The sequence below is a fragment of the Bos indicus genome, chromosome 29, assembly GCF_029378745.1.
Source record: "Bos indicus isolate NIAB-ARS_2022 breed Sahiwal x Tharparkar chromosome 29, NIAB-ARS_B.indTharparkar_mat_pri_1.0, whole genome shotgun sequence".
Classification (NCBI taxonomy): Eukaryota; Metazoa; Chordata; class Mammalia; order Artiodactyla; family Bovidae; genus Bos; species Bos indicus.
In genome coordinates this window covers 43,777,311-43,795,729 of record NC_091788.1, presented here as the reverse complement: position 1 = coordinate 43,795,729, position 18,419 = coordinate 43,777,311, and the positions used below count along the sequence as shown (strand labels likewise).

General features: G+C 49.9%; 2 protein-coding genes across 2 annotated transcripts in view; one reads left to right on the top strand and one right to left on the bottom strand.

Moving 5' to 3' along the window:
* The window catches only part of SAC3D1 (SAC3 domain containing 1), a 34,948-nt gene that overhangs the window by 14,028 nt on the left and 2,501 nt on the right, over positions 1 to 18,419 (bottom strand). The window lies entirely within an intron of this gene.
* NAALADL1 (N-acetylated alpha-linked acidic dipeptidase like 1) lies at positions 1,334 to 18,371 on the top strand. Its single transcript, XM_019955109.2, has 18 exons — positions 1,334 to 2,354; positions 2,440 to 2,612; positions 2,695 to 2,816; positions 3,205 to 3,327; positions 11,309 to 11,592; positions 11,677 to 11,781; positions 12,820 to 12,905; positions 13,046 to 13,165; positions 15,082 to 15,167; positions 15,250 to 15,313; positions 15,399 to 15,466; positions 15,692 to 15,783; positions 15,879 to 15,969; positions 16,707 to 16,788; positions 16,872 to 17,042; positions 17,117 to 17,204; positions 17,311 to 17,403; positions 17,717 to 18,371. Exons 1-18 carry the CDS (start codon positions 2,155 to 2,157, stop codon positions 17,901 to 17,903), a joined length of 2,235 nt encoding a protein of 744 aa, XP_019810668.2. The 5' UTR covers positions 1,334 to 2,154; the 3' UTR covers positions 17,904 to 18,371.

The window sequence follows — 18,419 nt, the reverse complement described above, 5'->3', positions numbered from 1 at the left end:
GTTCAGAGGGACCATACCATCCTCCCAGCCAAGATGGAGAAAGATTGATCAAGTTAACGTCTGGTGCAGACAGCAGAGTTGACGTCAGCTGATTCCAACAACCTGAGCTGGAGTTCTCCAATGTCACCTGCTCAGATGTCACACACTCTTGTCCAGGTGTCATGTCTGTGGCCTCACACTTTCCAGGACAGGGGTAGGGCAGGATCATGGGGTTTCTGTCTCATGGTGTCATCACCACATCTGTTCTTTAATTATGAGTTGACCTTGATGTCTGGCTGGCTGCCCGGTGGTGACTGTCTTCTCATGCCCTTGTTAAGGAATGTGTGCACTCCCCACACTGATGGGCTACAGATAAGATCACATCCTGGGTGCTGATAATCATCTCTCCAATACCTGGCTTTTTGGGGCACCTCCCTGAAGTCCCTGATCACACTGTACCCCACCCCTAGTCCTGACACGCTAATGTGCTAACACTCCTGACCAATAGCAAGAGGGAGGTGGGCACCGTGGCACAGGTGAATGGGGCTGTAAGCAGTAGGAAGGGGGCTGCTCTGCTCTGAGAGGGTGCTGAGAAATCACACACACACACACACACACACACACAAAGTCTACCATGCCCAGCTCTCCTGGGTCTCCAGGAATCTTTGGGCCGATCAATAGATTGCAGCCTGGCTGGACAAAATCCCAAGGCAGGATAAGCCATGGATGGTGGAAGGAGTCACATTTGAGCCCCAGGGATCTTCCCAGTCCTTCCCGGCTCCCTTTGAAGTCAGAAAGAGGCTCAACACTTATACTGAGTACTTGGTGGCTCCCTCTCCACCCATCCTCATCTGTATGGATGGCCTGCCCCTTGCCTTTTCTGCATGCCAAATACTATCTTATCATTGGAAGATCCCCTCAAATGTTCCCTTCTGGACAGAATTTGTCATTCATTCCACTGGGAGCACGCTGGTCCTCCCCTCTATAGGGGTGCTCACCACATGGTTCAACACAAAGCCTGTCTGGCTCCTCTGCTGGACCTGAGTTCCTGGGCACTTTGGCTTCCCCAGAGCCTGGCATGGGTCTGGCATAGGGCTGAATAAATGAAATATGCTGGCAGTTAGAGTGAAGGAATGAATAAATGAATGGATGGATGGAGGGGAGGGCAGAGGATGGGTGGATGGGAGAATGGGTGAATAAATGTGGGGGGTGGGTGCATGAACAGATGGATGGATTCCTGAAGGAATGAATAAATGAATGGATGGATGGAGGGGAGGGCAGAGGATGGGTGGATGGGAGAATGGGTGAATAAATGTGGGGGTGGGTGCATGAACAGATGGATGGATTCCTGATAGAGTCAGGGGATGATGATGAGGAGGAGGTCACCTTATCAAGAAAGTGTGGGCTTCCCCAGCTCCATCCTCTAGAACAGTTTTCATTTTAAGGGTCCCACTTCCTTCCGTAAGCTTAGGTCCCTGCGGGATAGATACAGAGAGTTCTGGGTCTCTCTTCTTCCCTTAGCTCTAGGCTTAGCATTTTTAGGGGGTTCACATGAGGCAGAAGTGGCTAAAATACACTGAGTTCCCACTATGGGTCTAAAACCAGGCTAGACATTTTTACAGATGTGGCCTTGTTTAATAAAAACAGCACCCCAGTTCTGTGAAATTTGTTCTATTATCTCATTTTTACAGCTAAGAAAATGGGCTCAGAGACACTAAGTGAATTGTCTAAGGTCATATAGCTAATGTCTAGCAAAGGATGGGATTTGAACTTAAAACCTACTCAAGGAGCCAGGGCTGGATGGGCTAGAGATCAAGTGACACCGAGGAACCAGAGGCCGGGATGGCGAGCAGTAGGGCCAGCCCTGCTCTGGATACAGGGGCTCTGAGTTCTAGTCCTGGCCTGGCCTCTTTTACTGGCAGACAGTGGGTGAGACTTTGCCCATCTCCAAGCCTCAGCGTCCACGCGTGGATCTGCTGCCCCTCGGGGGTCTCTTCCAAGTCAATGTTGCAGAAATAGAGGTGGATGTAAGGAGCTCCTGGCCCTTCCTTGGGACGTCCCCTCCTTTCTCTGCCAGCTAGTGACCAAAGGGCAGGGCTGCCCATTAGATAATAGTTAACTAGGTCTGAGGTCCCATCTATAAGGAGGCCAACGAGCTGGCCAAGATTCCACAGGATGCAGTGGGTAAAGGTGCTGGGAGGGGTGGTGGGGGCCGCTGCCCTCTTGGGGCTGGGGATCATTGTGGGTCACTTTGCCATCCCCAAGGGGGCTGACTCACCAGCCCCCAGTGCCTCAGCCTCCCAGGACCTGGACCTGAAGATCCTCGAGACCGTCATAGAACAGCTAGATGCCAACAGGATCCGGGAGAACCTTAGGTGAGAGGCCTGCCTTTGCACCTCTCCCGTGTGCCAGAGGCCCCTCCCTGACCCTGGACCCACCCCTCTCTCGCCCACCCTGCAGAGAACTCTCCAAGGAGCCACATCTGGCCACCACCCCCCGGGATGAGGCGCTGGTGCAGCTGCTGCTGCAGCGCTGGCAGGACCCGGAGTCAGGCCTGGACTCAGCCAGGACCACTGAGTATGAGGTGCTGCTGTCCTTCCCCAGCGGGGAGCAGCCCAACCGTGTGGCTGTGGGTGAGTTCCGGCCCTGGCTCCGGGATGCCTGTGGGCTGGGGCAGCCGCCGGGCCCGGCTCCGACACAGCCCTCTCTCAACAGTGAACTCCACTGGGGCCATCCTCTTCTCCTGCCGACACAGTGAAGAGAACCTGACTGGGGAGCAGGGGGGCCCCAACGTGGTGCCGCCCTATGCTGCCTATGCTCCCCCCGGAACCCCACAGGTGGGCCTGGGATGCCCCCTCCCCACTGCTGGCCCAATTCCCCCTTGTTCCCACCTCAGCTGCTCCCATCCTGACCCCAGGGGCTGTTGAGAAATGCCTCAACTGGGGCGCAGCCCCCACCCAGAATGTACTCGCTTCCACACTCCATTACTACTCCTTTTGCCCATCGCTTAGTCATTCAACAAACACTAACGGGCCCTGCTCCAGGCCTGGCCTGATACAGGGTACCTGGACACAGAGCACAGAGAAAACCAGGTGTGACTTGGTCTTGGGGAGCTGAGAAGCTCTGGGTAGGGTAGGGGGGCGGGATCTAAACCCTTCATCCTGCCATTCAGCCTTTCTCTCTCTTTCCTGGGCCTGGCTTCAAGTCACCTTCTCTTGGGAGTAGGGCCCGCTCGTCTATGCCAACCAGGGCTCGGAAGAAGACTTCAAGGAACTGCAGAACAAGGGAGTCAAACTCCAAGATAGCATCGTCTTGACCCGCTATGGGGGTGTAGGGCGCGGGGCTAAGGTAAGCAGCAGCCCCCAGTGCAAGGGGCTGGGTGGGGAGAGGGGCCGGCAGCAGGCAGGAGGAGTGAGGGGAAGGGGATGAGCAGTGCTGAGTGGGGCACCAAGCCCTGGGCTTGGGGCAGAAGAAGGGGGTGATTCCTCCTTCCACCCACGATGGCTGCTGTGGGACTCCGCCCACCCAGGTTCTAGTCCATGGGTAGGCCCAAAGAATACTTCTGTGCTATGTAACCATGGGTGCCTCCCCCAACATCCCTGAGCCTTGGGAAATAAAGGAATTGGGGAAATTTTTCAGCTTTCATATTCTGGAAGTCTAAGTCCTCCTGTGAATATCTCCTGTGAAATTCTCCTGAATATTTGACTTAAATCCCTCCTATTGTCCCCTCCCACCCACCAGTTTGCTTCATTTCAATACAGAATTTTGACGGAGGATTCCATGCCTATTGCTATTTATTATTATTTTATTTATTTTTTTTTAGCTGCACTGGGTCATGGTTGCTTGGTGCTGGCTTTCCCTAGTTGCGGGAGCAGGGTGGGAGGCTATTCTCCATTGTGGTGCAGGTGACTTCTCCCGTTGTCTAGCACCAGCCCCAGGGCACTTGAGCTTCAGTGGTTTCAATGCATGGCTCCACAGTTGTGGCTTAAGGGCTTACTTGCCCTGCTGCATGTGGAATCTTCCAGACCAATGTCCCCTGCATTGCAAGGCAAATTCTTAACCACTGGACTACTAGGGAAGCCCTGTCTATGGTTTTTAAATGTTTATTTACTTACTTATTTTAAATATTAAAAGGTATATAACAAGAGATGGGGCTAGGGAATTAGTGTTTAGGGGGTTAAGAGCTTCAAATTTGCAAAATGAAGAGCGTTCTGGAGATAAATGGAGGTGATGGTAGCACAGTAATAGAAATGTGCTTAATGCCGCTGAACTGTACTTTTTTTTTTCCTTAATATTTATTTGTTTGGCTGTCCTGGGTCTTAGTTGTGGCACTCGGTACTCTTTAGCTGCAGAATGTGAACTCAGTTGTGGCATGTGGGATCTAGTCCCTGAACTGTACACTTAGATACTAAATTTTATGTTATGTGTATTCATCACAGTTTTTTCTACAATAATAGTAAAGCATATTTATCAGTTTTCAGAATCAATAGCTAGAAAAAAATAAAAGATTATAATTGCAAGCCATAATGAGAATATGATTAACCTAACAATATAAAGCATCTGCCTGCAATGTGGGAGACCTGGGTTCAATCCCTGGGTTGGGAGGATCCTCTGGAGAAAGAAATGGCAACCCACTCCAGTATTCTTGCCTGGAGAATCCCATGGACAGAGGAACCTGGTGGGCTACAGTCCATGGGGTCGCAAAGAGTCGGACACAACTGAGTGACTTAACTTTCTAACTTTCTAACAATATAAAATAATTACATACAATTTGGGGGGTCAAGCAGAGTGATGTGGTAAGTGGAAGTGCGTACATGCACAAGTATGCCACCCAGCCAGTCTATATCTCTTGGTTGGTGCATTTAATCCATTTACATTTAAGGTTATTACTGACATGCATGATCCTATTACCATTGTCTTAATTGTCTTGGGTTTATTTTGTGTTGATCTTTTCCATCTGTTGTGTTTCCTACCTAGAGAAGTTTCTTTAGCATTTGTTGTAAAGCTGGTTTGGTGGTGCTGAATTATCTTAACTCTTGCTTGTCTGGAAAGCTTTTGACTTCTCCAACAATATGAATGAGAGTCTTGGTGAATATGGTATTCTTGGTTGTAGGTTCTTCCCTTTCATCACTTTAAATGTATCATGCCATTCCCTTCTGGCTTGTAGAGTTTCTGTTGAGATATCAGCTGATAACCTGATGGGAGTTCCCATGTATGTTATTTATCAATTTCCCCTTGTTGCTTTTTAAAAATATATATATAATATTTATTTATTTGGCTGCCCCAGGTCTTAGTTGCAGCACATGAGATCTTCAGTCTTCATTGCAGTCTATGGGGTCTTTAGTTTCCGTGTGCACACTCTTAGTTGTGGCATATGGGATCTTTGTTCCCTCACCAGGGGTCTAACCTGGGCCCCCTGCATTGGGAGCGAGGGGTCCTAGCCCCTGAACCACCAGAGAAGTTCCTTCCTTGTTGCTTTTAATATTTTATCTTTGTCTTTAATTTTTGTCAGCTTGATTACTATGTGGTTCAGTGTGTTCCTCCTTGGATTTATCCTGCCTGGCACTCTCTGTGCTTCCTGGACTTGGTTGACTATTTCCTTTCCCATGTTAGGGAAGTTTTCAGATATTTTCTCAGGTCTTTTCTTTCTTTCTTCTCTTTCTGGGACCCCTATAATACAATTGTTGGTGCCTTTAATGTTATCCCAGAGGTCTCTTAGGCTGTTTTCTTTCTTTTTTTTTTTTTCATTCTTTTTTCTATATTCTATTCTCTGGCAGTGATTTCCATATTCTATCCTCCAGGTCATTTATCTGTTCTTCTGCCTCAATTATTCTGCTATTGATTCTTTCTAGTGTATTATTCATCTCTGTTTCTTTGTTCTTTCGTTCTTCTAGTTTCTTGCATCTTCTCCATTTTCCCAAGATCCTGGATCATCTTCACTATCATTATTCTGAATTCTTTTTCTGGAAGGTTACCTAACTCCACTTAATTTAATTGTTTTTCTGGAGCTTTATCTTGTCCCTTCATCTGGGATGTAACTTTCTGTTTTTTCATCTTGATTAACTTTCTAAAATGTGGTTTTTGTTCTAACCAATTCTGGTTCTTCTAGCTTCTTTTGTCTGCCCTCTGATGGAAGAGGCTAAGAGTTTTGTGTAAGCTTCCTTATGAGAAGGACTGAGTCTTGCTCTGATGGGCAGGGCTGTGCTCAGTAAAGCTTTCAGATCATATCAGTCGCTCAGTCGTGTCTGACTCTTTGCGACCCCATGAATCGCAGCACGCCAGGCCTCTCTATCCAACACCAACTCCCGGAGTTCACTCAGACTCACGTCCATTGAGTCAGTGATGCCATCCAGCCATCTCATCCTCTGTTGTCCCCTTCTCCTCCTGCCCCCAATCCCTCCCAGCATCAGAGTCTTTTCCAATGAGTCAACTCTTCACATGAGGTGGCCAAAGTACTGGAGTTTCAGCTTCAGCATCATTCCTTCCAAAGAAATCCCAGGGCTGATCTCCTTCAGAATGGACTGGTTGGATCTCCTTGCAGTCCAAGGGACTCTCAAGAGTCTTCTCCAACACCACAGTTCAAAAGCATCAATTCTTTGGCACTCAGCCTTCTTCACAGTCCAACTCTCACATCCATACATGACCACAGGAAAAACCATAGCCTTGACTAGACGGACCTTTGTTGGCAAAGTAATGTCTCTGCTTCTGAATATGCTATCTAGGTTGGTCATAACTTTCCTTCCAAGGAGTAAGTGTCTTTTCATTTCATGGCCGCAGTCACCATCTGCAGTGATTTTGGAGCCCAGAAAAATAAAGTCTGACACTGTTTCCCCATCTATTTCCCATGCAGTGATGGGACCAGATGCCATGATCTTTGTTTTCTGAATGTTGAGCTTTAAGCCAACTTTTTCACTCTCAACTTTCACTTTCATCAAGAGGCTTTTGAGTTCCTCTTCACTTTCTGCCATAAGGGTGGTGTCATCTGCATATCTGAGGTTATTGATATTTCTCCCAGCAATCTTGATTCCAGCTTGTGTTTCTTCCAGCCCAGCGTTTCTCATGATGTACTCTGCATAGAAGTTAAATAAGCAGGGTGACAATATACAGCCTTGACGTCCTCCTTTTCCTGTTTGGAACCAGTCTGTTGTTCCATGTCCAGTTCTAACTGTTGCTTCCTGACCTGCATATAAATTTCTCAACAGGCAGGTCAGGTGGTCTGGTATTCCCATCTCTGTCAGAATTTTCCACAGTTTATTGTGATCCACACAGTCAAAGGCTTTGGCATAGTCAATAAAGCAGAAATAGATGATTTTCTGGAACTCTCTTGCTTTTTCCATGATCCAGCGGATGTTGGCAATTTGATCTCTGGTTCCTCTGCCTTTTCTAAAACCAGCTTGAACATCTGGAAGTTCACGGTTCACCTATTGTTGAAGCCTGGCTTGGAGAATTTTGAGCATTACTTTACTAGTGTGTGAGATGAGTGCAATTGTGCGGTAGTTTGAGCATTCTTTGGCATTACCTTTCTTTGGGATTGAAATGAAAACTGACCTTTTCTAGTCCTGTGGCCACTGCTGAGTTTTCCAGATTTGCTGGCATATTGAGTGCAGCACTTTCACAGCATCATCTTTCAGGATTTGGAATAGCTCAACTGGAATTCTATCACCTCCACTAGCTTTGATCGTAGTGATGCTTTCTAAGGCCCACTTGACTTCACATTCCAGGATGTCTGGCTGTAGGTCAGTGATCACACCATCATGATTATCTGGGTTGTGAAGATCTTTTTTTGTACAGTTCTTCTGTGTATTCTTGCCATCTCTTCTTAATATCTTCTGCTTCTGTTAGGTCCATACCATTTCTGTCCTTTATCAAGCCCATCTTTGCATGAAATGTTCCTTTAGTATCTCTGATTTTCTTGAAGAGATCTCTAGTCTTTCCCATTCTGTTGTTTTCCTCTATTTCTCTGCATTGATCGTGAAGAAGGCTTTCTTATCTCATCTTGCTATTCTTTGGAACTCTGCATTCAGATGTTTATATCTTTCCTTTTCTCCTTTGCTTTTCACTTCTCTTCTTTTCATAGCTATTTGTAAGGCCTCCCCAGACAGCCGTTTTGCTTTTTTGCATTTCTTTTCCATGGGGATGGTCTTGATCCCTGTCTCCTGTACAATATCACAAACCTCATTCCATAGTTCATCAGGCACTCTATCTATCAGATCTAGGCCCTTAAATCTATTTCTCACTTCCACTGTATAATCATAAGGGATTTGATTTAGGTCATACCTGAATGGTCTAGTGGTTTTCTCTCCTTTCTTCAATTTAAGTCTGAATTTGGCAATAAGGAGTTCATGGTCTGAGCCACAGTCAGCTCCCGGTCTTGTTTTTGCTGACTGTTTAGAGCTTCTCCATCTTTGGCTGCAAAGAATATAATCAACCTGATTTCGGTGTTGACCATCTGGTGATGTCCATGTGTAGAGTCCTCTCTTGTGTTGTTGGAAGAGGGTGTTTGTTATGACCAGTGCATTTTCTTGGCCAAACTCTATTAGTCTTTGCCCTGCTTCATTCCGTATTCCAAGGCCAAATTTGCCTGTTACTCCAGGTGTTTCTTGACTTCCTACTTTTGCATTCCAGTCCCCTATCATGAAAAGGACATCTTTTTTGGGTGTTAGTTCTAAAAGGTCTTGTAAGTCTTCATGGAACTGTTCAACTTCAGCTTCTTCAGCATTACTGGTTGGGGCATAGACTTGGATTACTGTGATATTGAATGGTTTGCCTTGGAAACGAACAGAGATCATTCTGTCATTTTTGAGATTGCATCCAAGTACTGCATTTCGGACTCTTTTGTTGACCATGATGGCTATTCCATTTCTTCTGAAGGATTCCTGCCCGCAGTAGTAGATATAATGGTCATCTGAATTAAATTCACCCATTCCAGTCCATTTCAGTTCGCTGATTCTTAGAATGTTGACATTCACTCTTACCATCTCTTGTTTGACCACTTCCAATTTGCCTTGATTCATGTAAAGCTTTAATCCAATTATTTGCTAATGGGTGGGGTTGCACTCCCTCTCTGTTAGTTGTTTGGCCCAAGAGGACCTAGCCCTGGGGCCTGTGGGCTCTATGATAGGGTTAATGGCAACCTCCAAGACAGCTTATATGAAGGGGGGCCTTCCAGGAGTGCTCCTGACAGTGTCCCCATCCCTTGGTGAGCCCCTGCTGACCATCGCCTCCACAGGAGACCCTGCAATACTAACAAGTGGTTCCGTCTCCTGTGGGGTCACTGCTCCTTTCCTCTGGGTCTTGATGCCCACAGATTTTGTTTGTGCCCTCCAAGACTGGAGTCTGTTTCACCCAGTCCTGTGGAACTCCTATAATCAAATCCCGCTGGCCTTCAAGGTCAGATTCCCTAGGGGTTTCCAGTCCCTTTGTCAGATCCCCAGGCTGGGAAGCCTGACGTGGGGCTCAGAACCTTCGCAACAGTGGGAGAACTTCTTTGGTATATTGTGTTCTCATTTGTGGGTCACCCACACGGCGGGTATGGGATTGGATTTAGTCGTGATTGTGCCCCTCCTACCCTTTCATTGCAGCATCTTTGTCTTTGGAAGCAGGGTATCTTTTTTTGATGGGTTCCAGCGTCCTCCTGTTGATGGTTGTTCAACAGATAGTTGTGATTTTGGTGCTCTCACAGGAGGAGATGAGTGCATATCCTACTCCACCATTTTGAACCAGAAGCCCTCTCATCACAATTTTAAAAGAAGTAAAAATAAATACATATGTACATACATACATAAAAGAAGTGCCCTTGATAAGAGCTGGTGGGGAAAAAAAAGAAAGGAAAGGGAAACAGGTGTGGTAAAATGATACAGACAATGAAACTCTCAGTTTTTAAAAAAACATATAGAATGAAAAAAGTTTTCTCATAATGCTACCCTCCAAAGAGGTAGCTTTGTTTGTTTGTTTATGGAATGTGATCCAGAGTTTCCTTGGGAAGAAGAACATATGAAGGTATATTCTTCTTTCTCTTTTTTTATATAAAAATAGTGTACAATACCCACTGTTCTGAACTGTGCTCTTTTCATATTAATATATCTTAGAAGAAATTCCCTGGTGGTCCAGCAGTTAGGACTCCTTGCTTCTACTTCAGGGGGCCCAAGTTCCATCCCTGGTTGAGAAACTAAGATACCGAAAGCCACTCAGCCTGGCAAAAAAAAAAAAAAAAAAACAAAACAAAAAAACCAACCCCAAACCAAACAACCAAACAAAAAGTCATCCTGGAGATCATTCTCAAGTGGTACATAAACTCTGTCCTTGATCTTCTTTTTTAATGTACTGTTTTGTTTTCATTGACTTAAAATATATGTAACATAAACTTTACTATGTTAACCATTCTTTAATGGGCCTTGGTTGCTGTGAGGGCTTTTCTCTGGTTGCAGTGAGTACGGCTTCTCATTACAGTAGCTTCTCTTATTGCAGCTCCTGGGATTTAGGGCACAGGCTCAACAGATGTGGCACACAGGCTTAGTTTCTCTGAGGCATGTGTGATCTTCCTAGTTCAAGGACTGAACCCGTGTCCTCTGCATTGGCAGGCAGATTCTTTACCACTGAGCCACTAGGGAAGCCCAGTGAACTGTTTTTTAAATGTACGTTGCAATTAAGAACATTCACAGTGTCAAAAAAAAAAAAAATTCACGGTGTCGTGCAGCCATCACTACGACCCATTTCCAGATTGCTTTCATGGTTCCAAGTGAAACTCTGTACCCATTTAACACCCTTATTCTCCCTCTGCAGCCCCTAGTAACCTGTATTTGAGTTTCTTAGCCTATTCTAGGAAGCTCACGTAAGAGGAATCATGCAATATTTGCCTTTTCATGTCTGGCTTCCTTCACTTAGCACAATGTTTTGAGGTTCATTGATGTATCAGAGCTTCACTCCTTTTTAAGACAGTAATTTACGTTTGCATGCTGTATACTGGGTTTTGCTTATCTGTACATCAGTGACGGAGAGTTGAGTTGTTTCTATCTTTTGGCTACTATGAATAGTGCTTGTATGAATAGGGGTGTAGGAGCACATTCTCCTTCCTTCTTACAGCTGCATGTTGCTCCTCTGCAGGGTACCTCAGTCTAACGGCCCCACTGATGAGCCGTTGTCTACACTCAGCAGTCTTCTGCTGTCTCAAGCAGCACTGCAACAAATGACTTGCGTAAGAGTCATCTTGCTGGGAGGAAGGCAGACCTGTACTGGCTTCCACAGTGATGAAGGGAAGAAGAGGAGCAATGTGAGATGTGCCCCCCTTTCACCTCCCTTCCCTAAACACAGCCTCCTCTGCTTCCTGCAGGCTGTGAATGCTGCCAAGTACGGGGTGGCTGGAGTGCTAGTGTACACGGACCCCAAAGACATCAATGACGGGAAGAGCTTGCCAAATGAGACCTTCCCACACTCCTGGTGCCTGCCTCCCTCGGGCGTGGAGCGAGGCTCCTACTTCGAGTATTTTGGGGACCCCTTGACTCCTTACCTTCCAGCTATGCCCTCCTCCTTCCGCCTAAACTCTGACAATGCCTCTGGATTTCCCCCAATTCCCATTCAGCCCATTGGCTTCGAGGATGCACAAGTCCTTCTCTGGTGAGCTTGTGCCCTGGGGTCTCCTGCCCCCAACTTCAACCCCATATCCATATTTGCTCTAAAGGGCCTCCCCCTCCTCCCCAGTAACCTTGGAGGAAACTTAGCGCCGGCTGACTGGCAGGGAGGACTGGGCTGTGACTACAATTTGGGGCCAGGCTTCCGGTCGAATGGTATCTTCCCAGAAGACGGGTAAGATGGAGCCCCCTCCTCCCCCAACGCTCCCATTCTCTTCCCTTGTTATACTTTCTTTTTTTTTTTTTTTTCATGTATGTATTTATTCTTTTATTTTTGGCCGTGCTGGGTCTTCGTTGCTGCACGTAGACTTTCTCTCATTGCAGCAATCAGGGGCTGCTCTCTAGCTGTGGCGTGCCAGCTTCTCATTGTGGTGGCTTGTCTTGTTGCCAAGCACAGGCTTTCGGGCACGTGGGCTTTAGTAGATGTGGGCTCAGTAGTTGTGGCTCACAGACTCAGCTGCTCCACGGCACATGGCATCTTCCTGGACCAGGGATCAAATCGGTTCCCTTGCATTGCAAAGCGGATTCTTGACCACTGGACAACCAGGGAAGTCGGTTATGCTTCCCTGACCCTAGGCTTCCTCGCTGCTCACTTCGAGGCCTGGCCCTTCCCTTTCTCCTCTTTCCCAACCCCTCCTTGATTCCAAAACACCTGTCTTGTCCTGGGGAAGCCTGTGAATCAGTTGTGTGCTCCACAAGGCTCTGTGGAGTCCCCCGACCTCACCTTGGACCTCCGTTCTTCAGCCACCCTCTCTCTTGAACGCACCAAGCTCCTTCCCAAATCAGGGCCTCTGGACTTGCTGTTCCGGCTGATGGAACACTCTTCCCCAAGCTCTGCCATTCCTGGCCTGCCCTAACACCCCACCTGCCACCAGGCACCTTGTCAGTGTCCCCCCAAGCTCCCTCACTGCCTGCAGTTGCTCACTTCCTTGGGGTCTGGCTGCTCCAGGAGAGGGAGATCCAACGAGGGTGGGGTCCATGTCTGTCTCAGCCATTGCCCAAAGCTGGTACGATGCTGACATACACTAAGTATCCAGTAACCGAGTGAGTACAAAGGAGAATTGGAGTCAGAAGAGCTGGGCTCTAGCCTCGCTGTCTCTCCTGGTATTTCCAAGCAGGTGACTTTTCCAGGTTCCTTTCTGACTCTGGGCCTCAGGTTTTCCTGCATTTTGGAGGGGGAGTGGGCGGTGCCGAGACTCCTGTCCCCTTCCAGCCAGGTGAACGTGAGTGTCCACAACCGTCTGGAGCTGCGGAACTCCTCCAATGTCCTGGGGATCATCCGCGGGGCTGTGGAGCCAGGTGAGCGCCTCCTCACGGCTCCCGGCGCCCCCAGGACCCCGCCCAACCCTGGGCGCCGCTGACCACGCCCCCTCGGCCCCGCCTGGCTGCCCCGCCCACCCATGCTCCTCTGAAGTTTCTGACTCTGCTCCTCCTGCCAGACCGCTACGTGCTATATGGAAACCACCGGGACAGCTGGGTTCACGGGGCCGTGGACCCCAGCACTGGTACTGCCGTCCTCCTGGAGCTCTCCCGCGTCCTGGGGACTCTGCTGAAGAAGGGTGAGCGGGCCGCCCTGCCTCGGTCCAGGGACTCGCTCCCCAAGAGGGCACCTAAACCCAGTCCTCCCTGAATTTTGGGCGCTGACACCCCCTCCACTCTTGCATTCTCCTGTGCCCAAGCCTAAGGGCCCTCGGGACAGACATGCATGACACTAGCCCTGGCTTCTCTCAAGCAGCCCAGTACGGTACAGGGAACTCTTGCAATACCTTCTGAGAGTCTTCTGCACCCTTCCAGTGAAGCGAGATCAGGTGTGGTCGCGAGCAAAGCTGTGCCCAGGCTCTGCCCACGGGGAATCTCAGCTTGGTTGAGGCAGGGGGACAGACAGTCGTTAACTCTACAAACACTTCAGCCATGCCTACTGTGTGCCAGGCCAGCTCTAGGCACTGGACGTCCCCCCAGAGAACTCCAGAATTCTGACTGTAAAGACAACTGTGAAACATGCTATTAGGAAAAATATCTACCGGGCTTTCCAGGTGGAAGCCAGAGCTCAGGGAGGTGGCAGTTCCAGGTGGGGGTGGGGGTCCAGGTGGGAAAGAGTGGCTGCACCAGGTGGCAGAGCTGTGTGTTTCCTAAAAATAGGGACATTTTCTTTCATAACAATGCTACAATGATCAGAATCAGAAAATTAAAATTTTTTCCAGTTGTTCCAATAACTTTCAAAAATTACGTTATTTATATTTTGGCTGGTCTGCGTCTTCACTGCCCCTTGAGGGATTTCTCTGATTGCAACGTGCAGCCTTCTCTTGTTGTGCAGCACAGGGCTTAGTTACACTGAGGTATGTGAGATCTTAGTTCCCGGCCAGGGATCGGACTTGTGTCCCTTGGAAGATGGATTCTTAACCACTGGACCACCAGGGAAGTCCTTCCTTTAACATTTAGAGCAAAAGAATGTTCTGGTCCAAGAGTCAATCCAGGAGCACAGGTTGCCTGTGTAGTAATCGCATGGGTCATCTGTAATAGTTTCTTAGCTGTTCTTTCTTTCCTATCCTGATTATTTAGTTTGTTGACTGTCTCTCAATTTCGGTTTCTCGGATTAGATTCAGGTTATACATTTTGGGCAGAAAAAAGCGTGGGAACTTTCCATTGCAAGCATATAATCATTTTATACTTAAAAATTTTTTGATTTAAAACAAAAAGATGAGAAATGATCAAAGGGGACTGAGTTGCAGCCAGAGATGGGAGTACAGCCCAGAGCACACAGTGCCATGGAGGGTGAGGGGAGTCTGAAGGAGGTGAGGGGCAAGCAAGGACTCCGAGGCTTCCAGGAGGTGACTGAGGACTGTGGCAAGAGCAGTGAGGGCATGAGGCGGAGATGGGAGCCAGCCTGCAGGAGGCTATGAGAGCGAAGTGGGGCGTTGGTTAAGCCCCTGGATTCTGGAGCCAGATCCTGAATTTGAACTCTGGCTCTGCTGCCTACCAGCTGTGTAACCCTGGGCAAGGTTTAAACCTCATTAAACCTCTTTGTGGCTCCATTTCGTCAATGGAGACAATGAGAGTCTATCTCTCAAGACCTTGTAAGGACTGGCTCAATATGGATAATGCTCTAAGGACAATGTGTGTTTCATCACCAAATGAATAGGAGTAGGGGCCGGTTTTGCATAAGATGCCAGGAAGAGAGTTAGGGGATCCAGAGAGAAGAGGGGCAGGGCATTCTGGCAGAACGGACCACCGGACTGAAGGAGATTGTTGTCGGGGGTGGGGGCCAAAGTTGAGGTGTCACAGCAGAGGAGAGGCCCTGGTAAAAAGAGGGCGAAGCCTCAGCGAAGGTTTGGCCGGGGAGGTGCCAAGACCTACCTCCAATGGCCAGCTGCCCTGTGGGTTCCAGCCCTCTCTCCCTCCACATGCCCAACCTTCCCCCTAAGCCACCCCGAGATCTGGGGGATCTTGCCCTCCAGCACTTTATCCTTCTCCCCAGGCACCTGGCGTCCCCGCAGATCAATCGTGTTTGCGAGCTGGGGGGCAGAGGAGTTTGGTCTCATCGGCTCCACAGAATTCACGGAGGTGAGTGAGCCCCGCAGCTGGGCACTCGGGGGGATTCCCGGGGCGGGCCGCGCGGGGCTGACGTGGTCGGGTCCACCTGCAGGAGTTCTTCAGCAAGCTGCAGGAGCGCGCCGTGGCCTACATCAATGTGGACATCTCGGTGTTTGGTATGAGGGGCGGCGGGGCTGACTCGGGGAGCGGGGACACGATATGGCGGGGCCCGAATAGAGTCTTCCTTGGATCCTCTCACAGCCAATGCCACCCTGAGGGTGCAAGGCACGCCCCCGATCCAAAGCGTCGTCTTCTCCGCGGCCAAACAGGTGGAAAGGGGAGGGGCTGGGAGCGGGGTGGGAGGAGGCTTGTCGGGGGCGGGGCTACACGGGGTAGGCGGAGCTGATACTTCGGAGAGGAGCGGGCGGTGGGACTGAGGCTGCGGGGAGGGCCTTGAAAGATCTGCAGGATTGCGCACGGGCTGGTGCGGAGGACCTGCCTGGTTGTTGGACCTGGGGAGGGGCCAGCGGCAGACTAGATTCCCCTCCACTCAGATCTCCGCACCGGGCTCCAGCGGTCTCAGCATCTATGACAACTGGATCCGATATTACAACCGTAGCAGCTCCGTGTACGGCCTTGTCCCCAGGTGAGCCCGGGACCGGGATGGGGACCCCAGGCTGGTGACCCCAGGCTGGTGAGCTGGCCCAGCGCCCTGCAGCCTGACCATATTCCTTCCCATAGTGTGGGGACTCTGGGCGCTGGCAGCGATTATGCCCCTTTCATTCACTTCTTGGGCATCTCCTCCATGGACATCGCCTACACCTATGACCGGGTAAGCAGGCACCCCTTAGTCCCCAGCCCGGGACTTTGCTCCACTAGCCCCCTCCTCTCTCGGGCTGCTCCTGTGCAAACTGCATCCATCACTCAGTAGTTGTGCTACCTCGACCAAGTTTCTTTACCTCTCTTGAGCATGTTCATCCTCATCTATATTATTTTATCAAATTTAAGACACCACTGAGTATAAGATGCACTGTTGTGATATGCATTATTCAGAAGGGAAAAAATACACGGTCAGTTGATTGCAGGATGACACTGACTGTAAGAAGCATCCTGATTTCAGAGATCTTAAAATGTGAAAAAAAGTTTGTCTCAGAGTACATTAAGAAACAGTATAAAATGGGTGATTTGAGGGTAAAATGAGATAAGGGCTGCAGAGTGCCAGACTGTTTCCCTATTTGATGCTCCAAAATACCCTTTCTCCCCTCCATGGCCACTCTGCTCCTGAGTGGTGGAGCTGGGATGTGAATCCTCCTGTTTGACTGCAAAGCCTCAGGTTCTTCTCCTTCATGCGAAACAGGAAGCTGGCACCTGACCCAGCTCTGGACTTAGTTGTGTGACATCAGGAAGGTTACTTAACCTCTCTGAGCCCATTTCCTCCTCTGTAAGGTGGGAACACCTAGAACCTGCTTCACAGGTGTGGTGACAACTGACTTGAGATAATGGCTCTACACTGAACTCCTCCTTCCACTTCTCATCCCAAGCCTGTCACCGTGGGTCTTGTTTCCTCAGAGCAAGACCTCAGCCCGGATCTACCCCACCTACCACACAGCCTTTGACACCTTTGATTACGTGGACAAATTTTTGGACCCTGGTGAGGAAGGGGGCAAGGGGTCTCCTGCGGCGGGAGGAGGCAGGGCTGAAGGCTGAGCCTGGCCTCATCACCCTCCCCGCCAGGTTTCAGCAGCCATCAGGCCGTGGCCCGGACCGCGGGAAGCGTGCTTCTCCGGCTCAGTGACAGCCTCTTCCTGCCCCTTAACGTCAGTGACTACAGCGAGACCCTCCGCAGCTTCCTGCAGGCTGCCGAGGACCTCAGGGTCCTATTGGAGCAGCACGGCATCAGCCTCGGTATGGAGACCCCGATATTGAGGCATGGGGAGCCTTATGCCCCCAGGGCTAAGATGCTGGCTGTTCTCCCACAGGACCTTTGGTGACTGCGGTGGAGAGGTTTGAGGGGGCAGCCACGGCATTCAACCAACGCATAGCAACACTGCGAGAGGGCACCCCCGAGTAAGCAAGGGTTGCAAGCAGGTGTCTGGGAGGGCAGCATCCAGGGCAGGATGCAGGCTGGCAGCTGGGTGATTGTAGGGTGACCAGAAGGTCTTGTCACCCTCAGTCCCCTGCAGGTGCGGATGATCAATGACCAGCTGATGCTCTTGGAACGGACTTTCCTGAACTCACAAGCCTTCCCAGAAGAACGCTACTACAGGTGAGCCTGTCCAAAGCTCTTGGGAGGTGCAGTGAGATGAGGCTGGGCAGTGGGTACCCATCCAAGGGAGGAGAATGTCACTTTTGCTGGCCTTTAGAGCACAACCCAGTCCCTTGAGATGGCTGGGGAGTGAGGCTCAAAGAGGGGGAGGCAAATCAGTTAAGGTCACCCTGGGACTACAGCCTACATCTCCTCCCACTACCAGCAGAGAGGTGCATTTGTCCCTAGCTGTATACAGGAGCTGTTGCAGGCTGAAGCTCTGCTCATTCTTGGCCCCTGCATGACCTTGATCCTCCCCCATTTCTCCCTTCAGCCATGTGCTCTGGGCACCCCGCACCGGCTCTGTGGCCACGTTCCCTGGCCTGTCCAATGCCTATTCCCAGGCCAAGAACACAGGCCATGAACCTGCAGCCTGGGCTGAGGTGCAGAGACAGCTCAGCATCGTGGTGGCAGCCCTGGAGGGCGCGGCAGCCACCCTGAGGCCTGTGGCTGACCTCTGACCCCGCCCTCATTCTTCAGCTCCCACCTACTCTCTATCCTACTCACTCCCCCTCCAGGTTTCTTTGACTATGTCCCCGTCTCCCTTCATGCTAGGAAAGGGCACGACCACAGGACCCTCTCAAACTTCGGAGGGGTCCCACAAGTGTGGACGCTTGAAGGGAGTGACAAGCCCCAGATGAAAATTTCCCTCTTGCTGGATCTTGGTTGGCAGAGGGTGAACAGGAGACAGGGATGAGGGGAATGACAAAACCACCAACTGCTCTTGGTAGCAGATGAGTGAAGATGGGACGCGTAATGCCAACCTTAGATGTCAACTAAGAGACACCAGAGCCACCCCCCAGTGATCAGCAGGGAAACTAAGGCCCAGGGTGGACAGGGCATAGTCCAGTTTGGGTTCCTCTTCCCCCACGACCCCAGCACGTCTCAACTCCTCCCTGCCCTCCCCAAATAAATCAAGCCGAGCTTTTGTTCCTTGTACTGTGCGGGAATCATGAAAAAAGAAACCTGAGTGGTGC

Excerpts from the sequence above, each read along its gene's own strand:
- NAALADL1 (XM_019955109.2), top strand. The coding sequence starts at position 2,155 with ATGCAGTGGGTAAAGGTGCTGGGAGGGGTGGTGGGGGCCGCTGCCCTC. Across the intron at positions 2,817-3,204 it reads CTCCCCCCGGAACCCCACAG|GGCCCGCTCGTCTATGCCAA; the intron begins GTGGGCCTGGGA and ends TCTTGGGAGTAG. Across the intron at positions 13,166-15,081 it reads GGGGACTCTGCTGAAGAAGG|GCACCTGGCGTCCCCGCAGA; the intron begins GTGAGCGGGCCG and ends CCTTCTCCCCAG.